Source organism: Numenius arquata, chromosome 3 (genome assembly GCF_964106895.1).
Source record: "Numenius arquata chromosome 3, bNumArq3.hap1.1, whole genome shotgun sequence".
Classification (NCBI taxonomy): Eukaryota; Metazoa; Chordata; class Aves; order Charadriiformes; family Scolopacidae; genus Numenius; species Numenius arquata.
This window is the reverse complement of record NC_133578.1, coordinates 53652602-53675157: the sequence shown is the minus strand read 5'-3', so window position 1 is coordinate 53675157 and position 22556 is coordinate 53652602. Positions and strand designations below refer to the sequence as shown.

The 22556-nt window shown below is 54.1% G+C and overlaps 1 protein-coding gene across 1 annotated transcript; it reads left to right on the top strand.

Moving 5' to 3' along the window:
- The first annotated feature begins 9822 nt into the window (after positions 1-9822).
- On the top strand, positions 9823-21159 carry GDF6 (growth differentiation factor 6). Its single transcript, XM_074145556.1, has 2 exons — positions 9823-10159; positions 20285-21159. Exons 1-2 carry the CDS (start codon positions 9823-9825, stop codon positions 21157-21159), a joined length of 1212 nt encoding a protein of 403 aa, XP_074001657.1.
- Positions 21160-22556: the final 1397 nt, after the last annotated feature.

Here is a 22556-nt window from a genome sequence, read left to right as displayed (position 1 = left end):
CGATGGAGCTATCAAGGAACATGATTCCAGTAAGTTACATACAATTCTGGCTTTGTTTTCTAAACATACGCATTAATTTTTTTTTTTTTGTAAGAAGATCATTACATTATTTTTGGCCAGTGCTCTCCGTTTCTATAGCTCTGATAAAGCTCAGTCTGTGAAATATTTCTTCAGCTACCTCAAAGCAAGTGTTGACACCACCAAGAAGGAAGCAGTGCTAGAGCAAAAGAAATGTATATAAGGGAAAGCCCAGGCTGTGATTTCATGTGATTAAATAGAAGATGCCCTGCCAGAGAGTGTAGTGTTTTTATTGACTTGCCCTGGAACTTAGTCATTTTTCTGAAGAAATACTGTGGGATTTCAGGTACAAATGACACTTGATTAATTTTGAGGGAAAAATTGATGTCAACTAATTATTTGGTAAGATCTGAAAATTGTATTCACGCTTTGGGGAAGTCTTCCTGTAATGTGCATTTCTCTGGTTTCCATTCCTTGTCATGCTGCTGTTGAGGATATTGAACACCTCCTGCTGTGGAATCCTTGCCCCGGGAAGAGGATGGCATCGGCTGAGTGCAGGCAGCGCTGAGATTTATAGAGAAGTAAAGACAACTTCTGATATTAAGCAAAGAAAGCTGAGCTGGGTAAAGAGCTTGCTCAAGTAAAATGAAGCTTTTCCTTTTCTTTTTTTTTTTCCTTCTTTCTTTCTTAAGCTTAACCAAAAAGAAAAATGGAAAATCCCCATTGATTGCATCCAGCTGTTAAGATTTTATGATACTGAGATCCCCAGTTGTCATGACCACTTCATGTAGTTTAATATGCAGTCGTATTCTTTTCAGTTTCATTTTCTTCCCCAACTTAAGTTAATAAAACACCTTTCAGACAGCCTGTTCTTAGCAGTTATAGAGTGCCTGGTGTTCTTTTATAAAGAGGAGAAACGTGTGCAGCTTTAAGAACTAATTCATATACCCACACCCGGACCGTTACCTATCGGATACCTTGGCATGTGAGGAAGTTAAACTGTGACCATAATTCCCGTTAATGTCAGCGAGAGCAACATTTACCGTTTCCCTGAGCGAAGGAGACACAGGCTGAACGGAAGCAGCCCTTTTCTGATCACCACCGAGCAGCCCTGCCATAAAAAGGTCGAGCCTCTGCCCCAGCCAAGACTCCCCTTGCCTGCAGATGGCTTTGGGCTCAATCCCAGAATGAATATATCTCTCCGGACTTTGGAAATTCAGAGGCAAACCAGCACCTCCCCAAGTATTGCACATTTATTCTCTGTTTCATCCACAGCGAGCACAGGGGTTATCTGCATTGTTTGCACAATTTCAGCTTGGCTTTCCTAAAGGGCTTTTTTCCTGCTCGCTTGGCATAGACAAAACACCCAGGATAAAAGCAATGTCTACATTTTCTGCTTTTAATAGCACTATTACTTTTAGTCTGCTGTTGCTCCCAGCTCCCTCCTGCCTTGCTGCCGTGCCAGCAGCCACACATGTGTGGTGGTAGGAGGAGCAGGAGCGGGATTCCCTGTGCCAAGGCAGCCTTGGCATCAGCAGGGAGGAGCGATGCTCTGACATCCACTTCTGCTTTAGAGCTCTTTGTTCACTACAGCACACTAGTGTTGTGCTGGCTGGCTACCACTCTTCCTACATATAGGAAAAAAACAAAACCAAAACAAAAACATTAAGAAGGAATAAAGGCTGGGCATACACACCAGTCAGTAGCTCAAGGATTGGACCGGCTGATTTAATTAATTCCAGAGCAAGCATTTCAAATACGGGAATCCAGAATTACAACGAAGCTGCAAAAGAATCGAAATATGCTATAGGCGAGAGGTTTTTGCTGGGCTCCGACTGGCCAGTGCTTCTTTTTCAGCCTCAGAATTCTTTTGTATTAGTCTTTTGCCTTTGTGGCATTGAAAATCATTTGGGGAATCTCTTTAATGATGCAGTTTTATGTAAAAGGTAACCACATTACTGCACTAAATACAAGGCAGTGAGAGGAACTGGAAATAAACCGGTTTGGTTTCCTCAGAGGTAGCACTGATAAACATTTTGGTCAGCCCAATGCATTTTGTGGACAATGTTTAAGGAAACATTAGCTGCTAACATGCTCAGCTTGAGGAAGCTTTATCCTCCCTGTGCCAGTATTTATAGTCATAGTTTAATAGGAAGCCTCTAACGATAACATCTTACTGCTTGTTTAATCATCTTTTACTCAGCAAAACAACTGAGTTAATTTGACTGAGAAGGGATGCGGACACCTGTTGGGCTGTGGTACTGCCCCCTTGGAGAAAGAGTTTAACTGATTCCCTGGGGAAAGTCAGCTGCTTCCCCTCCCTGTCCCCAGCTCTCATGCTGTACCAGGGACAGAAAAAGCGTCTTTTTAAAATTACAGAGATTTTAAAAAGCAAAAATGGAAATGCAAAGGGAAAGGGAGCACTTGCAGTATATGGGGATGTTTTCTGAGATGGAGGTGAATTTGCACAAAGGGTACCCCTCTTTTTATTGACCTTCTCAGCAAGAGGGAAGATCCAGCTAACAGCTAACCTTTTGATATAAAACCTCTGCCAGCCTGTTTTTTCCTCTCCTTCTTTGATCCGCTCCTCTTCCTCTCTGCAGTTCACTCCTTCCTCAGTAAACCAATAAAAAAAACAGAATAGAGGGAAAAAAAGTGGAATTAACATGAGGGCTGTCACCATCACACAGTTCAGTCTGTGCCTCCCCTTCCCTTGTGACCATCTTCGGGCATGACCTCCAGAGATCAGGAAACATCCCCAGGCTGGGGATTGCTGCAGCACGGCTCCTTCCGACACCAAAGCATTAACAACATGAATTTTGTACTTCCCAGGAGTGGGTTTCCATTTGTTGGCACCCCCTGGTTTGGGTCTGTATGCAGCGAGACTCCTAAGCTGCTCCTAAAGGGGTTTCTTTAGGGGAAACGGCTGCAGGGAACCACAGAGGCCCTTGCCCTGGATGTCAATAAACAACACTCAGCAGGCAGAGCTGGCACTGGCGGACTGCTTTGAATTGAAGAAACACAGGGAAAAAATACATTTTCCTTACCAAGAAAAAAATTAAATAGCAGTGCTATGCTGGGAAGAAGCTCCTGTCCTAAAGAATTTGGAGCTGAAACAAGGAATGAGACAGAAACAGCAGCAAGAAGAGATGGAATGAAGCGCCTGAGGTAGTGCGAGTACAAGTGAGATTGGTACCCACATCCTCGGGGTCTCTGGTAAGCTGCTCGCCTGCATCCCAACGCTGGTAGCAGGACAGTAACTGAGAGGCCTTAAAGTCATCTCAGGCCTTGCAGGAAAACCCAGCTGCCATGCTCAAAGAGCCCATGCTGTGCTGAAGTGATGGGAGGGAAGAGAGGGAAATGAGAGCAGCGAGTGAGGAATTGTAAAATAAAAGGATACAACTTAATTCCTTTGTCCTGTTAGGCCAAACCATGGTGATGCAGTGCTTTGTACAGAATCCTTCATTTTTTTAAAAAAGGAATTTGTTGTATGTCCCTGTCCCTCTCTCGGCAGAAGGGGTGGTTGTGATTCTGACAGAACATCGTTTCATAGCACCAGCCTGAGCAAAGCCAAAACTGGAAGCTTGAGTTGGGGTATTCACCCCCCAAAAAATCCACAAAACCTACAGTTAATTCTAGCTTATCAAAACCTTAAGTATCCCTATGTCGAATGTAAAATTGCAAGAAATGTCTGGAAATTATTCCACATTTTTTCTGAGATTGGAAGCTACTATTCATATATGAGTTCCTGCACTCACAGCACTGAAGCAAAGAGCAGCCCTAGAAGTATGGCCACTAAGTATTAAAGACAACAAATAGAATAATTCAGCCCACAAATGGAGGGCTGGATCCTGCTGGGGCTGAGGTCCTTTTGTGTCCTCCAAAATTAGGAATTGTGGATACTCTGCAGCGAAGAAGAAATGCCGAGTATCCTCCGGGGCTGGGTTTGCAGCCTAGTGGAAAGTCGGATTAAAAAGCAAACAATAAATTAAAGTGCCACCAAACTCCTCAGAAGAGAGAAAGCTGCATGGAAGCAACAGCCTTTTGCTTTTAGCCCCCCAAGAGCTGAAATGAGCAGGCGCCGAGGCGGCAAGCGGTGCCGATGTTGCCACCGGCACGAGGATATACATTATTTAGAAATGACAGAAATTGTCTGAGTTAGCAGCATAGCTGAATAAATTAGAAATGATAGTAAAACTGGGGGTTCAGTTTGTATAGCTTCGAGCTTCGGGACAGAAATACAGATTATGACAGGTTAATGGGGACTGTGACATTCCCTATACATGTAAATAAACACTAAATTTGAGAACCTCTGTTTTCCCCAAGCACTAGTAAATAAAAGTATAACAGAGACCTCGTGTAAAGTAACCATATGCTTATAATTACACAAACATTGTAGATCCCCTGTGTGAAATTTCACATCTTTATTGCTTCTATTTTAATGTTTACGAAGTTAGCAGTAATTTTTCAAACCCAAATCTATTCTAAACAGGAAAAACAATTTCCTACATCATTTTCATTTTCTACGCCAGAGCGAACGCAAGAACGGCTCTCGCAAACCTCTTCCCTTTCTCGTGCTCCATACGCTGCAGTTTGTTTCCCTGACGTCAGGATGTGTTTTGACGCACCAAGAATGCAGGAGTGGCTTCACTCTTCGTGCCCATATATTAAGTTTTTAGCTGTGAGTGAGAGACAATATGGTTCTAATCTAAGACACAGTGACAAAAAAATGCGGAGAGCTTGCAGAGAAGCAACGTTGCCCCTGGTTCGTGGCAAAATAAAACGCTGTAATAAGCAACAGTGGCGCGTAGGGGTTAGCCCTGCTACTTCTCCCGACTTTTCTTGTGAAAAGAATAACCACCAAAAGCAGGAGCAAAGGGAAGAGAAACGGGAATGCCCATTCCTGTGCTGTGGGGCTGCACAAGCCTCCGCTGAGCTGGAGCGCGGGGGACTCCCCTGGATGATCCCGGTGGGCCGCGGGGCACTGGGAGAGGCACAGATCCCTCACGGGACGCTTGGAAAATGAAACAGGACTTTCCTTGGAGGACCCCAACAAGGGAGCTGGTTCAGACTCTCCTAAAGCAACCCTGTTTATCTGGGTGCGCTCCTTCACCTCCTGTTAGTTCACATGCCACAGTTTTCACAGTTAAAATTCTTGGTCCACTTAGACCTTCAAGGTTTGTGTTAACAGTTTGGAGAGCGGGCAGGCTGAAATAAATACGCTGAGAAAAAAAAAAAAAAAAAGATGGTTTACTGTATTAAGCAAAACAATATATGTTTGGCTAATGTGATGGTTGAGGATGCAAGCAGCAGAGAAGGGAGCTTGGTGCTCCCTCCCTGAGGATGCTCTCAGCCAAGAGCACGGCAGCCTGGCCGGGAGGGAGACAGGGAGAGGAGCTGGCGTGTTACTCACAAGGGAAGGTCCACCTGGGGAAGGGGAAGCAACTTCCGGGTGAAAATCTACCTTCTGAAAACAAATATTACTACTAGTATGGAACACTGAAAAACGTTATTTTCAGGAGCACTGCTGCAAGGAGGCAGAGGTGCTGCCTGAAGAAGCTAAAAGCAGAGGGAGTCTAATGCCTCAGATCTGGAGCCTCTGAAAGACAAGTCCCATTTTCAAAGCTGAGGCTTGTGGAGGCTGGTGTTTCGCTGAAAACCAGCACATATGGCCTACACGGGCATTTCAGAAAATGTTGTGCTAACTGCTCTGCCAGTAGGAATCCCTAGCCCCCGGTTATGTCGTGTGACCACGGCCTTGTCAGAGCTTTTTGTGGTAAAGGGGGAAGAAGCCCATACTTTGAGTGCGTACATTTTCTAGTCACCCTAATAGAGAATGATTTGGGTTTGCAGAAATAAAACCCCTACGATGGATCATTCATGTTAAAATAAGCCACAACCTATCTGTAAAAAAAAATAAAAGAGATTAAGAGGGACTGTCTACAGACTGATCAGCTCTGCACTGATGCCACAGTAAGGCTTCTGAAAGGCTATGAACCAGAGGTCAAACTAAGGTTGCTTAGGCCTTGGCTTGACCACTTGTGCAGGGATGAATTTTGACCTCTGACACTAGTCCTCAACGTAGCTGCTCATTTTATGGTTATAACAAAAGAAGTTTCAATTGAACTTCCAGGGCAGAAAAAAATACATTTGATTTTCGCTGTCTCCTGGCTGTTAAATTTTGCCTCTGCTGATTTTTACTTTTTTTTCCCCCAGAATAGCAAATTCACAGAAATAGATAAATTTGAAAGATGTGCAATCTCTTCTAGTGCAAGGAAATTAATGAAACTCTAAAACTGCAGCTTAAAAAGCGTCCCCAAATTGCTTTAGTTTGGAAAAATGTATTTGAAATAAAAAAAAAAAGTTACAAAATATTTATAATGCAATTATAAACTGAAATCCAGCCAACTTTTATTGTTGAGAAAACCGGAAAGGAAATCATCTTAAAAAATGCTATTCTTCTTTTCTGGTGGCTGCTATTATTTCACTCTTCTTATTGTTATTGCTGCTGTTATTACGCCCTTTGCTGAGCTCCAAAGCTGAGCTCCTGAGAGTTTAACAGGCATGATTCATTCATACACTGCCCCACGAGGTGCCCGCTCCTGCCTGCGGTTCTCAGATCTGGTTCCACACAGTTTTCTCAATGCCAATCAAAACCAAAACTTCTTAAGATGGTTTGATATATTCAAGTCCCTTGCAGTGATCCAACTGCTGCATAAGGTACCATGATAGCTACATCTTCTTGGTTCCCTGTGCTCTGTCATTCTCTTAAACAACTGTCCTGGTAATTAGCTGTGTTGAACAATGGCATTGTCTTCTGAAATGACAAGGGGACACTCTGAGCAACAGGGCCTAACACTGCGAGAAGCAGACAGGAGAGCAGCACTGCCTACTTTATGGCTGTTGTTACTACCTATCTAGGCTATCATCTGGTGAGCATCGCTGTCTTGGGTTGATAACAATAGGGTGTGAGCTTCCCCAAGCCTCCGTGCTGCCTGAAAGGTCCCCGGAGCCAGGGGAATGGCTCCTGTTGGCTGCAGAGGGCTTTGAGTCAGCAACCCCGATAAAGAAGTGAGGGTGGAAAGCAGCCGTCCGAGTCAATTTTAGAGAACGCGTTAAAACGCACAAAAGCAGCAGGTAGAAATGAAATTGGGCTGATGGAAGTTGCTCTTGAGACCACTCGACCCTTGCAGCTTTGCGTTAGTACAAAACCACCTTCCCTTGGGAGAGGAGGAGGCCAAGGGAGGAAAAAGCTGAGAACAAAGAGGGAAGAGGAGAGACAGACCGAGAGACAAAGGCAGGAAGGGAACAGACACTCCGGGAGCAGCGAGGGGACCCTGGAAACCAGCGGGGTGGGAGTGGGAAAGGGCAGCCGTGCAGCAGCAGCACTGGGGACCACAAGGAGGGGATGTGGGAAGTGGAAACAATATCAGAAAAGGAAAATAGGACAATGAAATGCAGCAGGATAGAAAAGAAAGAGCCTGGGGGACTAGGGTTGGGCAGAAGTTGGCGGAGAAGAAACTGGAGCTGGGCGGCTGATTGGAGATAGCAGGCAGGAGCATGGAATAAGTGAAGAGGGCACAAAAGGGGCTAAAGGAAACAAAAAAGTCATGATAAGGCTCCGGAAGGAACTGGGTCATGGCAAACAAAAAAAAATAGCCAAAATGCTAAGTACAGAGCAGAAAGGATGGGAGCGGCAAAGGGGACCAGAAGTAACAAAAGTGAAGCATCAGAAAAGTGAAGTCAAAGGGACAGAAGGAGGGGGGGACATCCCAGAGCAGAAAGCAGATGATGAAAAAGCAGGCAAACGGTCGGGAGGGCAGCCGTGAAGCCGGGGGTTAGACAGGAGGAGTGAAAGCACAATAAATAAAAGGGGATGAAAAAAAAACAGGACGGAGCGATGTGGGAATTGGTTTTGCGGAACACTTGCCTCATTTCTGCACTGTCACTGATACTCTTTTGTAGCCCTGTTTCTTCACAGTTCATCTGCCAGCACCTCGCAGTACATCTATCCTACTAAAAAGAAGCCAAGGCAATGACGGGCCCCATTCTCTAATCCAAGCTGCACGATGTGTCCCACATCCACACGGTCACATCCAAATGGCCGTCTAGGGACAGGCCCTGGCACAAGCCCTAACTTGTAACAGGCCTGGGCACTGGCTGGGAAAGTGCTAGCTGGCATAGGCAAAAACCACGCCAGGGAGCTTGCCAAGCCATGTGTGCAGGGCAGCACGTGAGCCCCTGCCTTGGAGTTATCTTCTTCCGTAGTACAGACTCAGCCTGGCTGGGTCACTTGGAACCTGAACTGCTCTTTTGATCTGAATGTCCCCTTCATGGTCCTCATCTCCCCTAGCAGCTCTCCCCAAGTGCTGGGGAGCACGGTGGGACTGAGCTTGCCACAGGCAAGTTGGGACCTACCAGGATCGATGCCTGCTCCATATGCCCTGGCTGAATCTGCCTCATCCCACTGATGTCTGTGTTGCACTGGAAGCGGTAGCAAAAGCCCAGGCATGAGTTGCCTTTTCTTGGTGGAACATGAGAAGGGGGAAGAAAAAGACAAAGAAGTCCAATGTACAACTGCATGACCCATGAAGAACAGCTGCTGATGAAGGAGCGTGGCCAGAGATGTCAGATTCAACCTGAGGTGAAAGCCAAATTCCCTTTATTTGCTACGGGCTGAGCTTTCACTGCTAAACACGTATGACCCTCAGGCTGCAGCATCTCTTGCTGGAATGAGAGGAAAATCCACCAGAGGCAGAGCTGGGGCAGATAGGAGAAGTAGGAAGAAGTGGATAATAGGGGACAGCAGGGGAAGATCAGAAAAGGACAGCAGGGAAGCTCAGCACAGGACAAAGGAAAATGATGTGGGGAGGTGGACAAGGGTAGCTTGTGGCTGCCAGCAGCAGCAGTGCCATGGTTCAGGATGAGAGGGGAGAAGCAAGGAGGGAACAGGACAGGTAGGGTAACGCAAGCTTGTTGCCATGCTTAGTCCATGGCTGTGAACCACGGTAGGTGGTTGGATAAAAACATTTGGAGAGCTGACACAAGTCTTATATTGGGAGATGCACCTCTGCAAAGCCAAATGAAAAGGGCTGGATACATCCTCTTGCAGAAGACAGCCCCGCTGCTGTCTTCTGCGTTACCAGAGCAATGAGGATCTGTGCCCCACTTAGGCTCTTTGCTCCTGTGCTTTCCCTTCTCTCTCTGATGAGTGGCAGGGCCTGCCCTACTGGCTGGACCCTGGTGCATCCCATGGTGAGACCCCCACTTTCTGCCAAATTCTCCTTCTTGAGAGACCCCTGCTTTGTGCCAAGCTCTCAGCAGGCACGTAGCAATGGGAATCTGGAGACCCTTAAGCAAGATCGTTAATGTTGCTGGAGTCTGCTCACACCTGAAACCAGAGCACCCGCAGCACCTAAACGCACCGGAGCGTTGGCCGGTTGATGAGAAGTGGTACCCGAAGGGCGGCAGCGAGACGTGTAGTATCTCTCCCCGGCCCTCGTGTCCACTTCCCGCGTGGAGTCCGCGGCGAGGAGGGAGCGAAGGGACCCCCGAGCACCCGACAGCGGGGTGTCCCGCCCCGCCGCGGACCGCCCCGCGGGGGCGGGCTGGGTGCCCCCACGGGGCGGTCCGCGGCGGGGCGGTACCCACGGGGCGGGGCGGGCTGCTTGCGGGCCGAGCCCGCCCGGGTGCAGTCCCCGCTCCGCGCCACGCCGCCGCGCAGTCCCCGCGCCGCTCCGTGGGCCGCCGGAGCCGCACGTCGGGCCGCCCTCCTCTTCCTCCCCACCGCCGCCGCCTCTCGCTATGAATGCACGCCGGGCCCTGCTCTCCGCCGCCTTGCTCGCCAGCCTCCTCTGGGATTTACCTTGCTGCCTCCCGGCTTCCCTCCCCGCCGCCTCGGAGCTCGCCGCCTCCTCCAAGGGCGGACGGGGCCGCAGGGTGCCGCGGTCCCCACGGGAGAACCGCCCGCGGCAAGGGGGACACGCCGTGGGCCGGGCGCTCCCACGGGCGGAACCCCACGAGTACATGCTGTCTCTGTTCAGGACTTACTCCATCGCGGAGAAACTGGGCATCAACGCCAGCTTTTTTCAGTCGTCCAAATCCGCCAACACCATCACTAGTTTTGTAGACAGGGGACGAGGTAAGTTCTAACACCCACCCCCCCACCCCCCCGCCCCTCTCCCGCCCCTCACCGTCCCCTCGGGGCTGCGGGCACTCCGTCCCGGGGCGCTCCGCGGTGCGCGGCTGCCGTCCCGCGGAGCCTGGCGCTGGGGAGGCGGGGAGCGCGCTGCATCGGCCACTGGTGTTTCTCCCCCCCGCCCCGCGGTGTGGCAGAAAAGCGGATCTTTCGGTAAATTGTGGATCGCGTTGTTTTATTTTTCGAGCAAAACTGCACCGCGGCGCTAATCCCGGACCGCAGCAGCCGTAAATGCCGCCTGCGAGAAAACACGCGTGTTCGTCCCCGAGTCATCACGGGGCGGTGGGAAACACGCCCCAGCTTCGCGGGCGCACTTTGGGTGTAAATGCAACCTTGGGGGGGGGAAGAAAAAAATAAATCACTCTTCTGGTTTCTCTCCATCTGCCGAAGAAAGGATCGCTCTTATCGCCGCGGCTGTAAGGCAAATAGAAAGTTCAAACTGACCGAGGGCAAACATTTGCTGCCTCAAGCTGCTCTCGCGTAGGGTCGCTTTATCGGGGTTACCTGGAAGAGAACCAGCCCCGTTTGAAAGCGCCGGGGCTGGGACGCCGCCGGCTCCGCTTGCCGAGGGGGGCAGCCTGAAGCCCAGGTGACTCCCGGCCCCAGGGCTCAGCGGGGGGCGGCCCGGACTCGCCGCCTGCTTCGGGGCCGCATCCTACCTCCTTCCCGCCTGCTGCGTGCGGGGCTGGCCTTCACCCATCCCCGGGCCGGGGGGTGGCGGCGGGGTCCGTCCCCCGGACCCGCGGCGGGGAGCCCGGAGGAGGGGAGAGGACGGGGCGGGCGGCGGAGCTCGGGGCCAGCCGCGCTCTCCCCGGGTAGCACCGGTGCCGCCGGGCTCCCGGGACCCCTCCGCGACCTGCAGCCCCGGCCGGGGCCCTGCTTTGCTTTTCTCTCGTTGTTTTATCGCTCGTACCCGGGGCAGCGGGTGAAGGTTTTTCGGCGATCCAGAGGAAGAGAATTTCCCTTCCCTCAAAATGCCCTCTTTTAAAAAAAAAATTAAAAAAAAATTACCCTCGTTTGTGAGCCATTAGCGACAAACTAATTAACAGGTTCTTAATGAAGGTTATGCATTCTTTCCTTCTCCCTCTCCCCTCCCCGATTTCAAGACCCTCCCCTCCGTCCGCGCCCCCCCATCCTCTCCTCCTCCTCCTCCCCCCTCTCCCCCCCCCGCGGGACCCTGCCCATGTACCTGCCGGCGGCTGGCAGCGGCGTCCCGCAGCTGCCGGGACCCGGGGGAGGTCGCCGACCTTCCCGCTTCCCAGCCCTTTCAGGGCAAAACGCAGCGCCGGGAAAACCTCCCGGCCCCCTGGAGCTACGGGAGCTGCTCGTTCCCTAAACCAAACCGAACCCAAACCGACTCTCTCCTCCCCCCCGGCACCCACGGCTCAGCCCCCTGCCCCATCGCCTCGGGGGACTCGGGGGGTCCTCCCCCGCGGAGGGAGCTCGGCGGGGCTCTTCCCCTCCCGCCCCGCTACCCGTCGCGTTCCTTTGGGCTCGGGTGGGTGCGTGGGAGCGCCCAGGGTGGGTGCCCCCCGCGGTGGGAAGCACCCAGCCCTTTCCGAGGCGAGAGGGGGCACGGGGTTTTTGCTTTCCGCCTTCGCCTTCATGGCGGTTGTTTTCTTCGTCGCTGTGAGAAGGGGGAGGTGGGGGCAAGAGGACTCGCTTTCTAGAAATGTGGTTTCGAAAGTTCAGCCCTCGGAAAGGCGGCCGGCCCGCTTTCCCCGCCGGAGAGGAAACGGGGTGCTAATTCTGCCAGCCGCGGGGAAATAGAGCCGCGCTCCAGATCATCTTATTCTTGATAACCAGAAGGAAGACAGTTAATTTAACAAATTTAGCTCATCTCGGTGCATGGGAGATTCTACTCCGGGGGAAGTGATTCGCTAACAGAAGTCCTGGTTTGATTAAGGAAAAGCCTCACTTTTCCCCATTGATTTTGATTTGATGTGTCACAGGCTGTGACCTTCTGCTGGACCTTCTGAGGGTTGCTTAGCATCAAGCCACTGATTGGAGTATTTCAACTCAGTGATCTAATTGAGTGTTCATGTCATAACATATCAAATATTGTCTAGTCTCCCATAATGAAGCGGACCAGCCAATGGCACATCACCAAAAAACTTCAAGAGAGCTTCCGTTCCTCTGAAGTGGTAGCTATTTTACTGCCCACCTCCCCGTGGGCTCCTAGCCCAGTTAATTGGCGAGCTGGAGTTGTGCTGATGATGAACAGTCTTTGCTCAGGGAAAGCGGGAGGAGGGGGAGGTGGGGGGAGAGAGAATTTCTGTCAATTCATTTGCAGACAATATAGCCGCCCAAATTGACCCAATTAGGTGGGCTGCTCTTTACCTAAGCGGCAGCTCTCGAGGAGACGGAGGTGGCCGTCCCTCCTGCCCGCACGGCATCCCTCAGCGCAGGATTTAGGGGCGGGGGGGGGGACGGGACATTAGCAGCGGGGAGAGGAGGGCGAAGCAGCTTTTATTCTGCCTAAGAAATGCCCTTCCCGCACTGCGTGTGCTGTCCTGCCTGCGTGTCCGTGGGAGCTTGCCTGCAGGAGCCCCCGGCCGCTCAGCCCCGAAACCAGCCCGTCCCACCGCCCGCCGCCGCGGAGAGGGGCACAGCGCTTCGGTGCGGACACCAACACCGCGCCTCTTCGCCTGCGCTTTCTTCCCGCTTGAAGCTAATGAGATCGCTTTCAGGCCAGCTCGAGAGGGAGAAAACCACACTGCTGCCTTATATATGTGTATATACATATATATATATATATATTCCCCCCCACACCCCAGCGGTAGAAAACGAGCGCAGAAAGTGGGGAAAGGGTTTGCGATTCCCCCCTTCTCCACCCCCTCCCGCCCCCATCTCGCTCCCCCTTGTTACGGTCGCAAGATCAGACAGGACCTAGCTGAATGTAGGAAAATTACTGTTGGCACATGAAGTAACTCATTAAAACGCAGATGGTGCTCTCGCTGGCCTCAGGACCCCCAGCATTGGAGCTCCACAGTAAGGCAGGACAATTAGGAGCTGCAAGGACTCCACCAGGCAGGGGAAAAAAAAAAAAAAAAAAAAAAAAAAGAAAAAAAAAAAGAGAGAGAGAGCAGGAGGGAGCTGGAGAAGGGAGCTATAAACAAGCAAATCCACAGCTAGCAAGAAACGCGGCACGGCTCGGAACAAACCGAAAACAAAAAAGAAATAACCGGGGCACGAGGGAGCGCGATTTTCACAGGGATCTCCCGTGGGAAGGGAATGCCACAGGGGCCGGCTGCCGTGGGTTCACCTCGCCTTCCCCTTTTGCGCCCGCAGAGCTGCCCGCAGCCGCGGTACCGCGGCCGGGCTCCCGCGTACGAAGTGTTGATCTCCGCGCCCAAGGGACGGGGAAACCGAAATGGGTCTAGATCGCCTCCTTTCTCCCTCCCCGTTTTCTTTCTGCAGTTTCGTGTTCCCGTTGAGAGGCAGCCGACTCAGATGGGCAGGGGTCCGACCGTCGTGATTTTGCTCTTGCCGTTAGGGTCGGGAAGGGGGGGGTGGAGAGGGAGCAGGAGGAAGGGGGGGGGTCCCGTGTGCTGAAGCTGGAAATGGCCCGGCTGTGCAAGTGGCAGACGAAAAGAGCGTAAATCCCACTTGAAGTTCATCTAGCGCAACATGTTTATGCAAAACAGCGGGTTTCTGGGTGGACCGAAAGCTGCAATATAGCGCAATCTGTGCAGCGCCTTTGCCCAGGCAGTGTTGTCGTTGGCAGGAGGAAAATGAAATATAAGCAGGGAAGTATTTTAATGGGGAAGGAGGGAATTCACAACTGTTAATTATTTGGTGACCTTGTATTCGATTTGTTTGAGCCCCTTATAAAAACACTAATGCAGACCAGACGGCCGGAGCGCGGCAGCGAGCAGCCGCTTCCCATCCCCGCCGTGCGCCCGGGGAAGGAGCGAGCGGCCCGGCCCGGCCCGCCGGCGGAGCCTCCGCGCCCGCGGAGCCGGCAGCGCGGGGGTCGGCGGCGGGCAGGGAGAGGGATGCGGCTCCGAGCCGCCTGCGCCCGAGGGATATTTGGTTTTTTTGGGGTGGTTCCTCCCCCTCGCTGCCCGGAGGTGCTGGAAGGAGCGGAGCGACGCGGAGCGCGGGGCTGGGGCGCGGAGCGGAGCGGAGCAGGCGGCGGCACGTCCCCTAGGGAGCCGCGGCCGCACCGTTGGTCTCTCGCCGTTGAAAAACGGGGATTTGGAGGGGTTTGGGGCTTCTTTAAATTTTTGTTTGTTTGCTTGCTTTTGCGAAGGCGCGGGGGTTTGCGCAGAGCCGCGCATCGGGCCGGGGAGGGCGGTCTGGGGAGAGTGGACCCCGCAAGCGCCGGGAGACACAGCCCCGCGTAGCCGCTCGGTAGGGGCGGTGCGCGGCCGCGGAGCCGCTCTGCCAACGGGAAGGGGAAATTAAAGCCTGTCAAGCCATTCTGGTGGCTCATTTCGAACCCGACCCTGATTTTTTTATTTTTATTTTTTAAATCCAGAAGCCCCCCTGCGGGGCTTGCTAAGAGGCCGCGGTTTTTTTGTTTGGTTGTTTTGTGGGTTGGGGTTTTTTTTTTTAATTTTTAAAAAATTATTTATTTTGTGAGGACGGTAGGACCGATCTCTCCGCTTCGGGGCTGTTCAGTTTCCGGTGCCTGCGGGGCGATGCCGTGCCGAAGCCTGGGCTAGACACAACCGGGAACCGAGCGGCCCGCGGGGATAAAAACCGGCATAGCCCGGGGCCAGCCCTGCGCCGGGCGCGGAAGCAGGGCACCTCGCCCTCCGCATTTTCTTCCTCGCTTCGTAGTCTTATAGAAAAAAAAAAAAAAAAAAAAAAAAAAAAAAAAAAAAAAAAGCGGTCGATAGGAGAAATGCTCGTTTCCTTGCTATTTCAGGGCAGGCTGGAACTGAGGTTGTTGGGCGTCCTTGCGTGCCTGAAGTCTGGTTTCTGAGCGAAAGAGGACGTTTCAGTCCTTGGTAGTTGTGGCCAGGTCTGTATGTTGTGGTGTTGTATCCCGGCGCTTAGGCATATATTGCTCAGAAGTATCCTCCAAAGCGTCCCCTCGCTCCGTTTCTTAGCTCCGAGCGCTGGGAATATTCAGTCCGATTTTCTCAACGCGAATAACCTTGGAGAAGTGATTTCTTCTCCCCTGATCGAAGTATTCCGGGTAGCGAAACGGCCGCAGACGGGGATAAGGAAGGGGACTCGTTTAACGTCTGTTACAGCAGGCAGAACCCCCCCACCCCCCCACCCCCCGAAGGAAGCCCCCTCTCCGCCTCGGCGCATCTCCTGGGGCGATGCCGGCAGGCGAAGGGCCCGGAGCCTTGCGGGATGCCCCGCGGGTGTTGCGGCGGTCCCTCTGCCACCGAGGGCCGAGCGTCGCTCGTGGGAACCAGGGAGGCGGCCGGGGGCGGCGGGAAGCGGCGGGAGGTGGCGGGAGGCGGCGGCGAGCCGGGGAGCTGTGCGAGGGCGGGCAGCTTTCCCGGAGCAGGTACGGTAAAGCGGTGATCAAAGGTATATGGCAGCCAGGTGCCTCCCCGCTCCGTGGGGGGTGGGGGGGTGAGGGGGGTAGGGAGAAATGGAAACAGCCCTCCATCAGCCCTCCATCAGCTCGCTGGGGTTTTGGCAGGATTGGGAACTCGTCCGAGGAAGGTGTGGTCTTTCCCGGTCACTCGATAGCGAAGCGAACGAAACATTTAAATCTAATCACCCGGTGTAATAAAAAACCCCGGCGAGGCAGGCGCTGGGAGACGCGGAATTGAAACGGGGAGAAATACCACACATGGAGAGAGTCAGCCCCTTGTTTCCACAGCTCGGGTAATGCTCCGAAAGAAATACCTGTCAGCCCTGCGACTCCGCAGACAACGTGTGGGCAGCCCCTCGCAATTACGAGGGATATATGCTTTAATTTCCAGATTATTGTTGAGCGAGCGCCTGCGAAGGGTCTTTAAATTGCAAATGTGCTTTTGGTTTGCGAGTTTAAATATGGCTTGAAAGAGAATTTGGGAATGGGAAAATTCTTCTTGAATGTGGTTTGGGTATAATTTGCAGTGATGTAAAGTTAAGATCTGAGCCCTGATGAATTGGCTGGGAGCCCAGTACCTGATCTGCCATGAAAAGGGAAACTTAGTGTAGCCTTCGTTAACCCCCGGCTCGCCTCAAAGCCCAGGCTGCCGGCGAGAAAGCGAACCCCGGGAGCGGGAGAGGGTTCACTCAGGGAGTTAAAGGAAACGTCCCAACCCAGTCGTTCATTTAACCTCGGAGATGATAAAACAGCCGCCACCGCAAAGCGGAGGAAAGCGGGGGAGGAGGCGGGCGGGGGCCCATCACGGCCCCCCCGGCCCCTGCCCGCCCCACCGGGGCACAGGGCACGCCGGCTGCCCCCGCGTTTTGGGACGGGCAGAGCGGAGCAGGGCTCCGCACCGCTGACACACGCTTAAATTCCGAATAGGTCTACTCCCTTCTTCTCCCCCTCCTTCCCGCTCCCAGTATTTGATCTTCGCTCGAAAAAAAGAAATCACGGACAGTCTCAATAATACTAATACTTACTGCGTAACTAACTTTCATCTAAATTAACGTTACAAATGTAAACCCAGCCCTTCAGTGCACTTTCTGCCATGTGGCGTTCCCCAGCCCGGTTGGGTGTGAGACGACTTTGCTGCTCTCTCCGAACATTTCGGTAATGGGAATAACGATTATGACAACCTCAACTGGCCCGAGAAAAAGGCAGATCTCGAGCTGGCTCTTAGGAGCACCGGGTTTCACCCCAGCCGCTCCTTGGGTTTGAAGGAAAACTGAAGAGGACAAGCCTCCAAGAAGCGTGTGCTCCTCGCACGGGGGGAGAAGGACAGCCAGGGTGTCCCCACGCCGTCGCTGCTGCCGCTCTTTGTGCGCTGGGAAGACGGCAGCCTCGCTGGAACAAAGGGTCCCCAAACCAGACCCGTCCCTCCCCGGTTTGCGGAGGCTCCCGAGGTGCCGCTTTCCCTCCCCGCCCTCCGCTGCTTTTCCCACCCTCTCGACTGCGCTGGGAGCGAGCCAGCACTGGTTTAGGATTATGTATTCATCTGGAATTATTAGGTTACAAGACTGAATAAATAGCGTTTATCTGATCGGATTCAAAGCTGCTTATTTGAAACAACCGGCAGCCCTGCCCCTGCCGGGGAGAGGAGCGGGAGCCGGCAGCTGCAGGAACCAGTGGGAGTTTTCCAGCGCGGAATCGGTGCTGCCTAATCCCGGCTCGGAGACCCGCTTGCCCGGGGACCCGCTTGCCCGGGGACACATTTCTCTGTCTCGGAGGTGTCACCAACGTGCCACGCCACTGAGCCAGCCGGAGCGGCCGCGCAAGGCGTTCAACCTTCCCCGAGCTGGAGCTTCAAAGGATGCTGCTGGGCAGCGCGATGCAGGCGGACCCCCTGAGCAAGCCTCTGACACCCGCAGGACCGGAGCTGGCTACCCCCGCCCCGCCGCATGACAGGGGTCTGCAGACCCTTCATAAACCGCTTTCAGCAGCGGGGGCCCGCGGGGAATTCAGCCTCTCCCCGCTTCCCTCCCGTCTAAGCCACACGCGGGGTTATCACCCCCGCGGGGGCCGAGTCCCAGGGCCGCAGCCGCCCATCTGCGTGGCGGCTCCCGGGAGGGACACGCTGTCACCTCCGCGTCCCGGCAGTGCCACCCTGCTCCTGCAATGTGGGTGTATCCAGGGCGGGGGCACCGGCCAGGAGTAGGATGGGAGGGCGGGTGTGGGGGTTGTCTGCTCCGGAGGGACAGCGGGCTGGAGGCAGCGCTCCCCCCACTCCACCCCATCGCGACAGTGGAGTACCAAACAGAGCAAGCATCTCCTTTTGAAACTAAGCCCTGGGCACCCTCCTCCCCCCAAGGAGAGGGATGGCTTAAAAGCGGAGCTGTGCCCAGGCCCGGCTCTGCCCCACACCCCAAAGCCGGGGGTAGGGGCAGGGGAAGGCGCTGATCTCGTTTCCCCGACGGTCGCTGGAGCCGTTGGAGGAAGATGGGAGGCAGCTCGACGAGGCCAGGAGATCCGTCTGCGCCGTGTCGGATACCCGGGCATCTGATAGATGTTGGGCGCAGGGAAAGCCAAAGGCTAGAAGGAGGAGGAGAAGGAGGAAGGGACCCGCGCGTTTTTGCCCGAGGGATGCACATCTCCTTCTGTCTGAAGCCCCCAGTCCTGGCCGGGACCCCCCTGAAGAAGGAACAATAACCCCAGAGCTCTCCTAAGCTGCCAGACCCTCCTCCCGCCACCCATCCGCACCTCAGCCCCGGGTCACAAGCGTGCGAAGGGCGGAAAAACACCCCCAGACCTAGAAGGGGCCCATGGGCCAAATCCTGCTCCGTCCTCGCAGCGCTGCCGAGACGCCCAGCGCCTGTGGGCAGCTGCCGCCGGATTTCCCTTTTCTTTTCAGCTGATCGATAGAGCAGCTGTTGTCGTCACCTGGGGCTGTGACGACATTTTTCGGGCTGTGTAGTATGTGTTTTTTGCAAACTCAGCCCGGGCTGCCCCTCGTTCCCGGCCGTGCGCTCCCCGCCGGGGAAGGAGCAGCCACACCGCGGGGAAACCGCCGAGCCTGAAGCTGGAGGCGGGGGCAGGGATGCGGCAGGCCTGGATCCAAATTCCCCGGGATGCCTGGGGAGGGACTGACCTATTTTTCGCACCGCTCCCCGCGGCGCGCAGCCCCAGCTCTGCAGCCGCGGACACGCGTGGGTGCGGGAGGGATGCTCTCGACCGTGGGCTCCTGTGGCCTGGAGTGGACTCCCTCCATCTCCCTGTTGGCGTCCGGGGGAACAGGCAGAGACGCAGGGCGACTTTCGAGTATGCTAATCCGCACTGATTAACTGCACGTTAATCCGCATTGATTTTTACATTGCCGTGGCGCGTCTGAAGGTCTTGGTTTGCATAAATCATCCTGTTGTCCCTCCTGCCCCCCAGGAGGCTCCCCCAGACCTGTCAGGTAGAGCCGAGGTTGTGAAATACACTGATTAGGAATCGCAATGACCTTTGATATCAATAAATAACAGAGGGCTGTATCTTTCTTTACTCTCCCTTTCTACCCCTGGAGCGGGCTGAGCTCGGAAAATCGGCGAGGGGCTGCTGAACAGAGGCTCCAGTGACACTTTTACTATTGAAATCTACACAAGCTTTACTAGCTTCTGGGGAAACCCAGGGGCTTTGGGAATTTTTGTATTTGCTGGGTTGTAAACATTTTATTGGAAAGCAGCTCAGGGGAATCTGGTTTGCTTTCTGCGCTGCACTTCGTACACCAATGTGTCAAAAAAGAAGTCCAGGTTTTTCTCTTGGAGGAGAATATATATGTGTGTATGTATGTATGTGTGCGTGATGTACATGAGCACACACACAGACATTGCCAGTCCTACATTGCTGGCGAGGCTGATGGGCAGAGGACGTGCGTGGAGCAGGGGCTGCCTCTGGTGTGGGAGGGCGGTCTTCTGTCTGGTGCGGGTCCTTCCATACCTACTCTCATTTTGCTCTTCTTCCTCCTCTTTCTTTTTCTTCCTCATCCTCCTCCTCTTTTTCTTCCTTCTTCTTGTTCTTATTCCTCCTCCTCCTCCTCTTTTTCTTCCTTCTTCTCCTCTCCTCTCCTCTCCTCTCCTCTCCTCTCCTCTCCTCTCCTCTCCTCTCCTCTCCTCTCCTCTCCTCTCCTCTCCTCGCCTCGCCTCGCCTCGCCTCGCCTCGCCTCTCCTCTCCTCTCCTCTCCTCTCCTCTCCTCTCCTCTCCTCTCCTCTCCTCTCCTCTCCTCTCCTCTCCTCTCTTCCTTCCTCTCCTCTCTTCCTTCCCCTCCTTCTCCTTCTCCTTCTCTTTCTCCTTCTCCTCCTCCTCCTCCTTCTCCTCCTCCTCCTTCTCCTCCTACCCCGCCTTCCTCCAGCCCCATCTCGGTCCCGGCTCCCGGTGGAGCCTCTGGCCCCGCTGCGGGGCGGGGGTTAGACGGGCAGGAGCGGCCCTGGCCGGGCAGCCGGCGGCCCTGCCCGCCCTTCCCCTCCTCGGAGACCTCTCGGCAGATCCCCCCACCCCCCCACCCCGAGCGCAACTGACTGTAATTATTTTTTATCTCGCAGACGATCTCTCGCCCGCTCCCTTGAGGCGGCAGCAGTATGTGTTTGATGTATCGACCCTCTCCGAGACGGAGGAGCTGGTGGGGGCCGAGCTGCGGCTCTTCCGCCAGGCCCCCCGCGGCCGCCCGCCGCCCGCCGCCCCGCTGCACATGCAGCTCTTCCCCTGCCTCTCGCCGCGGCCGCTGGACTCCCGCGCCCTGGACCCGCGGGCGGCCCCGGCCGCCGGCTGGGAGGTCTTCGACGTGCGGCAGAGCCTGCGGGAGCAGCGGCCCGGCAAGCGGCTGTGCCTGGAGCTGCGGGCCTGGGCGGGCCGCGGGCCGCCGCGCTGGCTGGACCTGCGGGGCCTGGGCTTCGGTCGCCGGACGCGGCCGCCGCAGGAGCGGGGTCTGCTGGTGGTCTTCACCCGCGCCCGGCGGCGGAGCCTCCTCGGGGAGCTGCGCGCCGAGCTGGGCGCGCCCCCGCCGCCGCCGCCGCCGCCCGCTGCCCGCCGCCCGCCGCCCCGGCGCCAGCGTCGCACCGCCTTCGCCAGCCGGCACGGCAAGCGGCACGGCAAGAAGTCCCGCCTGCGCTGCAGCAAGAAGCCGCTGCACGTCAACTTCAAGGAGCTGGGCTGGGACGACTGGATTATCGCCCCGCTGGAGTACGAGGCCCACCACTGCGAGGGGGTCTGCGACTTCCCGCTGCGCTCCCACCTGGAGCCCACGAACCACGCCATCATCCAGACCCTCATGAACTCCATGGACCCCGGCTCCACGCCGCCCAGCTGCTGCGTCCCCACCAAATTGACTCCCATCAGCATCCTCTACATCGACGCGGGCAACAACGTGGTGTACAAGCAGTACGAGGACATGGTGGTGGAGTCCTGCGGCTGCAGGTAGCGGGCGGGATCCCGCCCCTCGACGGCAGCCCGGGGCTGCGTCTGGCGGAGATGCGCCGGCGGCGAGCGGGGACGGGTCCGCGCCCGCCCGCAGCGTGGCTGGGGCGAAGGGGACCGGCGGGAGGCGGCGCGGAGGGGCGCGGAGCGGAGCCGCGGGTGGCGGCGGCGGCCCCGGCGTCCGTGTTCCGTGGCAGCCCGCGGGTTGCCGTGCAGGGGAAGGGCGAGCGGGCAGGGCAGGCGGCGAGGGCCCCGCCAGGTCCCTTCCCTGCTTCCCTTCCCTTCCCCCCCCCTCGCCCCCGGGGTTTATCTGGCGATCTATCCTCCTCCCTCCGAAGGTGAAGGCAATTTACCAAGTACAAAAAGAGCCGGGGGAGGGAGAGGGAGCAGACTGATCCCTCTCTCTGAAGTTGCTCTGAAAAGGGCTGTTTCATTTCTGCCCTCTTTCACATTCCTGCAAGATTACCAGCCAGAAATAGCCTACGGCCCCCCCACCCCCCCACCCCCAAAGGCAAAAAAAAAAAGAAAGAGAAAAGGAAAAAAAAAAAATTACTCGAGATTGTAATTACCAGTTAGGTTTTATTTTAAGACAGCGATGAAAAACTGTGAAGAGCGAAGTGTTACAGAAAGTACAGCCCGGGTGGATTGGAAAGGAAACTCCTTCGGATTTCGTGAACAGTGCAAGGATGCCATTGCCAGCATCTCTAGGTAGCTCTAGCTCGGCAGCCCTCGCAACCTGCAGCAGTATTATACGCAAATGTTGTGCTGGAAAAGGCGTTTTGTGTAAGATTTCTGTTTCTTTCCCACCTTTGGTCTCAGCTGTGGCTTCACCTGAGGAAAGTGCACTTCGAAGCATGCCTAGCCCTTTCTTAATGTAACTATTACGTTCGTAGTTTCAGGCTTTGCCCCACTGATTTCTAGAATTGTTGGCTTATCTGGTTTCGCAGAGCTACAAACTGGTGGAAAAAAATTAAAAAAAGAGAAGAGAATTATAATATAAAATGCTAATAAAAAGACTCGACCAGGAGCAATAATTTAAAATGCACATTTTGCTTTGGATGCACTGTTGTTCATATAAAAGTTGTAAATATTTGTTTATTTAAACAGACTGAAAAGTGCAAAATGGAGATGAACAACATGCATTTCTTTTTTTTTAATGTACAAAACATTATATGCACTCGAAATGTTATAATTTCTAATATTTTTAAAAGTTTATATTTGAGTTGTACAGAATTAAGCATTAATCAAATATTTCATCCTTACTTAACATTATCGTTTCCTTAAGATATTATTACAAGATTTAAATTCTGTGCTAATGATGGAGAAAAGAACTTTTTTTTTTTTTTTTTACTGTCTACCTCACTATAATGCAAGTATTTACAACTCTGAAGTTATCTGAGG